Genomic DNA, 9,867 nt, shown 5'->3' on the forward strand with positions numbered 1-9,867 from the left:
CGACTGTGAGAGAGACCCACGTCACCTACTATTCCTGGATTCATTATACATAACACAAGAAAAACCAGTTATGAACCTACATACACAAGATCTACAGATATTGCTTACACAAAAAAGAAAACCAACACACTTGTCACCACAGCAACACAGAACCAGCCAATCACACCGCTGCCTCCACTCCACCACACCACGCAGTGAGCCAACAAATCAGGTTGCGTCAAATCATGGTTACCTTCTATCTGATCCATTCACAGGATATATAAGCCGCACTTGCCATACTTCTCACCTACTTGAAGATGTTTCCTGAAGAGGAACAAAAAGTTGCTACAAACTCTACTTTTGGACAGCTCATCGGGGCTCTTACTGTTCAAGAGAAACAGAAAAGACACAGCAAAAACTTAATAATGCTGGTTGCTTATGCCTTTAACATTGTCTGTAAGACAATGGTACCTTGAGACATGAGCTGCCTGAGATACGGCTTTTTTGAGATACGAGCTATGGGAGATGTCGGCAGACACAAGTTCAACCATGTAGTGGAAAACAAAACATTAAAAAATCATCAATTAATTCTGGTCAGTTCCCCTAAACTTTTTGCATTGACAGTACAAGACAAAACAAGATAGGCTTACAACATTTATCTCATGAAAATCATCATAGTGATCCACTTACTTAGTTTGGTCGAGTACAACAACATCAGTCCATCCTTCTCGAGTAAGATGGTAAGCTATGCTGTTTCCCACTACACCAGCACCACACACTACAACCTGTTAATCAGACAATACAATTAGCAAGTAGTAAATTACTTTTCAATCATTACTATTTACATAATGCATTTTGTGAAACAGTGTTATATTATTTAGCATCTGGCTGGTAGAAGCAAAGCATGTGTAGTTGCAGCTCTGTGGTCATGTGTTCCACCCCTGTCCTGGCTGGAGCCTATTATTTTTGCCAGACTTCACTGCCCTTTCAGCATGAAGTGGCAGAGGTTGAGACATTCAACAGAAAGTATAAAAGAATGAATTTACAAATACACATTCTTGAAGCATTTTGTACTTATATTCAAAGTTAAAAATATTCCAATATATTTGCATTCATATTCATAAGAATTTGAAGTATGGTTGGCCCTCATCATTGATGGCCCATAGGAGATAGGCAACATAAACATCTGTGAATGTGAACGCTGAAAATCTATGAATAATTGATTTGCTCTGTTAATAATAATCTTAATCCTCCTTACAGAGGTGTATTTCCTTAAAAACACTACTAAACTTGGCTATAGCCTTGTTTCAGGAGGACAACCAATTTCACCTCCTATTCCTCCATTACTTCTCTGTCAAAATTCTTAAGCTAACCTCCTTTCCTCCTCAGCAATGCCTTTCAACAGCCACTTTTGAAGATGGTACCAGGCTCTTCACTATCCCTGTGATAGCTTCACAATAGTAAGAAATGTATACAATCAGTTGCCAAAAAGCACACTAGATTGACACTACCTGACAGTGGAGCAAAGTAGGTTGATGTGGTAGGCTGTATACATGTATGTCTATTTAGCTAGTTGTATAGTACTGGGTCTAAGCTAAAATTTATTTGCCCTGTCTCCATATCTATAGTTGTCCAATTTCCCTTTAAATCTTCTCATACTAACAGCTGTAACCACTTCCTCACTTAAACTATTCTAGCATTCAATGATTCTTTATGGGAAACTATATTTCTTGATGTCACTGAGGCACTCATCTTAATCTTTTTTGTAAATCCTCTCATACATCTTCTTCCCTTATCTTTGAGCATCTCTAAAACTTAGCTACTTGTCTATCTTTTCCATATCATTTATTAATTTGTACATTTATATCAAGTCTCCCCCATTTCTTTTCTCTCTTCTATATTGTTAATGTGTATTTACCTAGTTTTACCTAGTTGTAGTTTTACAGGGCCTGGGCTTTATGCTCGTGTGGCCCCGTCTCCATATCTACACTTATCCAATCTTACTTTAAAAGTATGCACACTCGTTGCAGACACTACTTCTTCATTTAAACTGTTCCATGTCTCAATATATCTTTGCAGGAAACTATACTTTTTAACATCTCTCAGACATCTTCCTTTTCTCAGCTTTTTACTATGCGATCTTGTGCTTCGAATATCATATTCTTCTCTCAGGATCAGTTTCTCATTATCCACTTGGTCCATTCCGTTGATCAATTTATAAACTTATATCAGATCTCCTCTCTCCCTACTTTGTTCCAGGGTTGGCAGATCCATAGCCTTTAGTCTCTCCTCATATGTCATCCCTTCAAATTCTGGAACCATTCTTGTAGCCATTTTTGTAGTCTCTCCAATTTCCTTATGTGTTTCTTTTATGAGGGGTCCACACTACTCCTCCATATTCCAATCTGGGTCTTATTATAGTACTTATCAATTTCTTCATCATTTCTTTGTCCATGTAGTGAAATGCTGCTCCAATATTCCTTAGCAAATTATATGTTTCTCTAAAAATTCTATCAATATGGCTTACTGGTTGATTGTTTTCTTCCATCGTCACTCCTAAGTCCTTTTCCTTTTTACTTTCTCCAGTTCTACTCCATCTCCCATCTTATAGATTCCCACAGGTCGTCTTTCACTCTTTCCCATTTCCATGACATGGCTTTTGTTCACATTGAATTCCATTTCCCACTTTTACTCCATTCCCAGATCTTATTTAGGTCTTCTTGCAGTATTTCACAATCCTCCTTTTGCTTTATAACTCTGCACAGTTTCGTATCATCTGCAAACAGATTTATGTAGCTGTTCACTCCTTCTGGCATGTCGTTAATATAAATGAGGAAAAGTATTGGTGCCAATACTGACCCCTGTGGCACTCCGCTTTCTACTGCTCTCCACTTGGACTTCATATCTTTAACTACCATCCTTATTTCTCTCCCCCTCAAATAATTTTTTATCCATCTCAATGTGCTTCCTTTTAAGCCACTCTTCTCCTCTAACTTCCATAGTAATCTTTCATGTGGCACTTTGTCAAATGCCTTTTTTAAATCCAAATAAATACAGTCAACCCATCCTTCTCTCTCTTGTACTCTATCAACTATTCTAGAATAGAAACTCAATAAATTAGTTACACACGACCGTCTTTTTCTAAAACCAAATTGGCTATTAATTTGTTGTCTTCAAGGAACTCGATCCATTGTTTCTTTATTATTCTTTCACACATCTTGCATATTACACTAGTTAGTGATACCGGTCTGTAATTTACATCCCAATGAATAGTCAATCCATCCCTCTCTCCCTCTTGTATTCTATCAACTATTCTTGAGTAGAAACTCAGTAAATTTGTTACACACGACCGACCTTTTCTAAAACCAAATTGGCTATTTGATATTAATTTGTTGTCTTCAAGGAACTCGATCCATTGTTTCTTTATTATTCTTTCACACATCTTGCATATTACACTAGTTAGTGATACCGGTCTGTAATTTAAAGGTTCTTCCTTCCTTCTGCTCTTATATATGGGAACCACCTCAGCTCTTTTCCATTCTACTGGTACTGTTCCATTTTCTATTGAGCATTTTATGATGTTGTATATAGGACTTGCTAGTTCTTCCCTACATTCTTTCAGTATTCTGCCTGAGACTTCATCCTGTCCCATTGCCTTCTCTTCATCCAGTTCCTTCATTAACTCTTTTATTTCAAGCTTGGTTACTTTAATCTCTTTCATATAGACAGTCTCTCTATTACCCTGTGGCCTTTCAAATTTGGATTCCTTAGTAAAGACCTCCAGGAATTTATTATTCAATAGTTCTGCCATGTCTTCCACCATCCTGTTCTTTCCTTTTAACTTTTCTATTGTTTCTTTTGCCTAATTTTTCCATTTATGAATCTATAGAACAATTTTGGTTGCTCCTTACATTTTTCGACAATGTCCTTTTCATAGTTCTTTTCCTCTTCCTTCCTCACCTTAACATATTCATTTCTCGCTGCCTTGAAGTTTTCCTTATTTTCTGGATTTCTATTTCTCCTCCACCTTTTCCATGCTCCATCTCTTTTCTCCTTTGCCCTAGCACACCTTGCATTAAACCAATCTTTCTTTCCTTCCTCTTTAGGTCTATATTTTGGGACATATTCCTGACTCCTGTTTTGTATATTTCCAAAAATAAGTTATATTTCTCTTGCATCTCTGAGTTTTCCATCTCCTCCCAGTTTACGTTTTTAAAATAGTTCTTGAGATTCTCAATATCAGCCTTTCTGTAATTTAATCGGTCTCCTTTGTATGATTCGTCTCTATCTTCCTTTCTATATCCATTTCTAAAATTACATGGTCACTCTTTCCCAATGGGTACTTATATCTTATATCATCGTTCATTTCTATACCCCTTGTAAAAACTAGGTCCAATCTCGCCGGCTCGTCCTTTCCTCTGAATCTTGTGCATTCCTTTACTCTCTGGTCCATCATATTGTCTATCATTAGGTTCAGAATCTTTCTCCCCAGGCTTCTTCCTCCATAACACTTTCATAATTTTCCCAGTCCACCTCCTTACAGTTGAAATCTACTAATATCACTTTTTTTTCTTTCCTTAATGACTCTCATTAGACTTCTTATTGTGTCATCTATCATGTCTTTATATTCTTGATGGTCCACAAATTTGTTTTTGGTGGCACATTTGTTCAAATGATTGTTAACTATTTTTTATTAATATGTATCAACCTGATTCTTCAAATCTTCTGTTCTGATTGTTACTCCCAATACTTCCACTTTATCCTCTCCATATTGCACATCCTCTACACACATGTGTGTGTGTGTGTGTGTGTGTGTGTGTGTGTGTGTGTGTGTGTGTGTGTGTGTGTGTGTGTGTGTGTGTGTGTGTGTATTTACCTGGTTGTGTTTTACAGGAAAAGAGCTATGCTTGTGCTGTTCTGTCTCCATACCTATAGTCATCCAGTTTAGCCTTAAAGTAGTATATAAGGTGGTGAGCGTGGGATCGGGCAGACGTCCACACATAAGTTTAAAGAGTCCCACCACATACCGCTTTGAAACTATGCCATTTGTCGAGTGGTTTAGTTACCTATATGTCACCATGATACCCAGGTTCTAGATGGTTATGCCAAAGATGCACTTGGGTGGTGATATGGCCCCTAATATGGGTACCACTATAAATAAAATTGCTTGCACCACTAATGGGTGGAAGCTTAACAGCACTTCCCACATGTACTCTTCAAGTATGCCTACAGATGCTACAGGCCATAATGTAAAAAAAATAAATAAATAAATAAAAAAAAAAAAATCTTGCTTGATCTACTGTTTCATCCAACTTGCTCCATATTTCTATGCTTCTGTTTGGAAAACTATTTTTCTTAATGTCTTTTCTACACATGGTCTTTTTCAATTTCATGCTGTGTCCCTTTGTATTTCTTTAGTCCCACACCAATAGGTCTTCTTTGTCAACTTTGTCCATCCCCTTCCTCTTAAATCGGCACACTGGGTCTTCAGCACTTCGTTTTCTTCTTCTAAATCATGTCGCCTCTTTTCTAAGTTTATCACTCTTTCTATTAAATCACTGAGGCTACTTTCCATAAGGTTGATTTTTTCCTGATTTGCATTTTTACTTGCAATTCTTTGTTTGTTTCTTCTCTAAATCCTTGGAAAGGTGATCCATGCGTTTCCTCTTTATAGCTCAAAGCAAAAGCCATGGCCACCCCTTTATGTACATATATTCACCTCTTTAGAAGTCTTCCTTCACAGTATGGAGGCAGGACCCTGCATTTATACACAGCCCTACTTCCCTACTACATATTTCTAGGCAATTGCAGTGGTTGCTGGTTTTGTTTACTGGAGATCAACTGTTTCCACATCCACTTTCCACCAGGGTGTGTGTGTGTGTGTGTGTGTGTGTGTGTGTGTGTGTGTGTGTGTGTGTGTGTGTGTGTGTGTGTGTGTGTGTGTGTAATTCACCTTGGTTGCCTGCTGGTCACCCAGCCAGTCTTCCCCATTACGGAGCGAGCTCAAAGCTCATAGACCGATCTTCGGGTAGGAGTGAGACCACAACACACCCTACACATTGGGAAAGCGAGGCCACAACCCCTCGAGTTACATCCTGTACCTATTTACTGCTGGGTGAACAGGGGCCACACATTAAGAGGCTTGCCCATTTGCCTCGCCGCCCCTTGACTCGAACCCGGCCTTCTCAATTGTGAGTCGAGCATGCTAACCACTACACTACGCGGTGTGTGCGTGTGTGTAATTCACTGTTTAATCTGCTGCAGTCTCTGACGAGACAGCCAGACGTTACCCTACGGAACGAGCTCAGAGCTCATTGTTTCCAATCTTCGGATAGGCCTTAGACCAGGCACACACCACACACCGGGACAACAAGGTCACAACTCCTCGATTTACATCCCGTACCTACTCACTGCTAGGTGAACAGGGGCTACACGTGAAAGGAGACACACCCAAATATCTCCACCCGGCCGGGGAATCGAACCCCGGTCATCTGGCTTGTGAAGCCAGTGCTCTAACCACTGAGCTACCGGGCCATGTGTGTGTGTGTGTGTGTGTGTGTGTGTGTGTGTGTGTGTGTGTGTGTGTGTGTGTGTGTGTGTGTGTGTGTGTGTGTGTGTGTGGCATGGTGATCCACACTGTAAATGAAGAATTCAATCTGCTTACTGCTAATCTGCTACTGCTTTAATATGCTAGAAAAAAATTAAATCTACTCTCTGAATAATAATTAAATCCATAAATATCAAGGCTGGAAATGCTAAGTCTGTACACTCATATCCAAATATCAAACTCATGTATTTACTCCATGCAAAATCTCACCTTTATTACCAAGTAATATTTCATTGAAGAAAAATTCTTTATAAGAACGGTTAAACCTATCACTGAAAATATATAAGAAAAAAAAGCAAAGTTTAAGCATATTCAAATGAATTTACTTTATATTGTAGATTTCATTTTTTACCAAAAAATTTACAATTAGTAAAAAATGGAAATTATTTACCACTTTCTTATAACATTTCTTATAATGATGCATGTCCCCTGTTTTACTGTTGTGTAAGCCTGCATTACCTCACACCTCCTAAAAGTACAGCGATTTTTAAAAGTAACTGAGTTAGAAAGAATGTGTGACATGGCAGCACTCATCTCCTTGGTAAACCCTCTATCACATGGAGCCATACCTGTGCCTGTGACGGAAGAAATGAGACACATCTTTTACTGAAGACTATGTGTGAATTCAATTGCAATACTCTTGATGATGCAAATCTTGAAAGGTGACAGGAATGAAATCCCCTGCATGTATCAGACAGCTGATAAACTCTTTTCCTTGCAGATCTGATTTCACCAAGACCACAGCGATGCATTTTTCTAGCTTCTCAGGAAGTAATCTGCTGGTGTGCTGATTTATTCTGAAAATGAATAATACTCAATTCCATCAGTCTACAACTACACTGCAATATTATTAAGATACTTTAGTTAGCATCAGCTTTTGCATCATGTAGGCTCATTTGTACTAAAACATTACCACACTTTACATATAGCTACTAGAAGATTCATGTTCCACTAGATTTATATAACTGCAGCCATCAAACATACTCAAATGAGACTACATTTTTGGGTATGTTATGATGTGCTTTGAATGAATTTAGTAACTGTTTCTACTTCATTCCTTTTTAAAGGCTGCAGTCAATAACACATATTATGTAAACCAATGATTTGTGACAAAATAAAAAGATTGGTATATATATATATATATATATATATATATATATATATATATATATATATATATATATATATATATATATATATATATATATATATATATATATATATATATATATATATATATATATATATATATATATATATATATATATATATATATATATATATATATATATATATATATATATATATATATATATATATATATATATATATATATATATATATATATATATATATATATATATATATATATATATATATAAATATACAGGGTGTTCCAGAAGTTGTGCACCATCCAAATTTTTATATATATTATTTACGTGCGTAACTAACTAAACCAGACTTTTAGTGGAAAATGGATTGGGCAAAGAGGTCCCGTGGAGTAGACACCCCGATCACCAGATCTATCCCCCCTTGACTATTTCCTTAGTGGACATCTTAAATTTGTTGTGTATCAGAACCATCCACGCACTCTTCATGAATTGAAAGATGCGATAACAACTGAGTGTCAAAGGATCAACACTAAAACTCTCAAAAGAGTAAAAGACAGATTTATAAAGAGAATTGATGCATGTATCAATGCAGACGGTGAACAATTTGAGCATCTGTTATGATTATGGTCAATAAAATTTATATTCATATGTATTTTTATACAAATCAGGATGGTGCGTGACTTCTGGGACACCCTGTATGTATGTATATGTATGTATATATATATATATATATATATATATATATATATATATATATATATATATATATATATATATATATATATATATATATATATATATATATATATATATATATATATATATATATATATATATATATATATATAAAAAATATTACTTTGTTTGCACACAGCACAGAAAAACAACAGAACCTAACAAAACCTAAACAAAACCTAACTTAACTGAACTTAACCCATCTTATTGTTATTTCCTCAGTGGAAAGAATTGGAGGTAAATAAACTTCATTATTGCCATGATATTTTCTTATTACATCAGAGTAATCTTAATCAAGCCCACTGCAATGAGCCATCTTCCAAGTTATTCAAATGGAAGCTGTGTTTATATATATGACTCAATTACTTAACTAAGATTTTTTTTCTGCCATGAGACAAATGCACTAATGAAATATCCATTTTCCTATATTCCACAAGTTAGCATCACATGAATATAATTAAACATAACTTAATCTATTTATGAAATCCTTATGTAGAAGATATCATACGTTGACTACCGATTTAAACCGAGACCCTATTTATGCATGAGTGTTACCACATAGTACTTATATAGCTGGGCCCTCTATTAAGTCCAGTGGCCCAACTGCATGCCTACAGTTGCATCATACCACAAAAATAGCAACCAAATCACAGGACGGATACCACATCATATCTAGGTCATGACCCAGAAGAGAGCATACTAATTAAAGTCACTGACACGGCACTAAGTCGTGACAGCCTTTGCACAGGTAAGTTACCGGTGCCATGGCACAACACACCGGGTACAGAATCACCAGGCAAATAATGTGGCATTCCACTGGTGCTCGACAATCCATGACTGGTCAGCATCTAGGGTTATCATAGAGAGACGTCACCCACTTCACCATCAGTTGCAATTGGGGTGTGTTAACATGCGAGATCAACAGGTATTCTTACTTTGACTCATCACGTCAAGCTGCTAGCGCTGGCACTAACAGCAGCAACAGCAGCAAGCTACCTTAACTACAACAATGCGCACTAACTTGTTTACTGTTTCGGCTTTCGGGCCTTCTCATTTTATTTTTTATATGGAATACTTGTTGGATATAAAAACTTATAGCCAAGAAGGCGCTAATCCTTCCTCATTGTTTCTACCCACACGATTAATAAGACATACCTCAAATACTTTCGTTACTTATGTCTAATCTTTTGGATATGAAATTAAATTTTAGGTAGATAGGTATTGTACATATTTTGTTCATTGTTTTAATCACACTAGGGTAGGAGAGCAGTTTGAGTGGAACCTAGCTATAAAAGTGGAGTGTACTACGTACTCCACACATGTGGGTAAATCAAGGATCCTATACTTCTTGTATATTCCTTGGGGTAGATGTAGATCAAGGAGTCTGTGTATATTCCTTGATGTATATGTAGATGCGGAGATGTAGCCTTTGCA

At 36.6% G+C, this 9,867-nt stretch overlaps 1 protein-coding gene across 6 annotated transcripts in view; it reads right to left on the bottom strand.

Annotated features, from left to right (window-relative positions):
- LOC123516445 (pyruvate dehydrogenase phosphatase regulatory subunit, mitochondrial-like) overlaps positions 1-9,867 on the bottom strand; it is a 64,156-nt gene extending 54,289 nt beyond the window's left edge. For 2 of the 6 annotated variants that reach the window (XM_045275738.1, XM_045275732.1), the window contains exons 1-3: positions 9,212-9,313; positions 7,156-7,383; positions 670-764 (exon numbers count right to left, since the gene is read on the bottom strand). In XM_045275738.1, the coding sequence (XP_045131673.1) occupies positions 670-764; positions 7,156-7,338 (278 nt within the window). In that variant the 5' untranslated portion in view covers positions 7,339-7,383; positions 9,212-9,313. Of the gene's footprint in view, positions 1-669; positions 765-7,155; positions 7,384-9,211; positions 9,314-9,368; positions 9,480-9,745 lie in introns of those variants that run through there. The other 4 variants (XM_045275734.1, XM_045275735.1, XM_045275733.1 and 1 more) reach the window with 4 other exon arrangements.

Source organism: Portunus trituberculatus, chromosome 41 (genome assembly GCF_017591435.1).
Source record: "Portunus trituberculatus isolate SZX2019 chromosome 41, ASM1759143v1, whole genome shotgun sequence".
In the NCBI taxonomy this organism is placed as follows: domain Eukaryota; kingdom Metazoa; phylum Arthropoda; class Malacostraca; order Decapoda; family Portunidae; genus Portunus; species Portunus trituberculatus.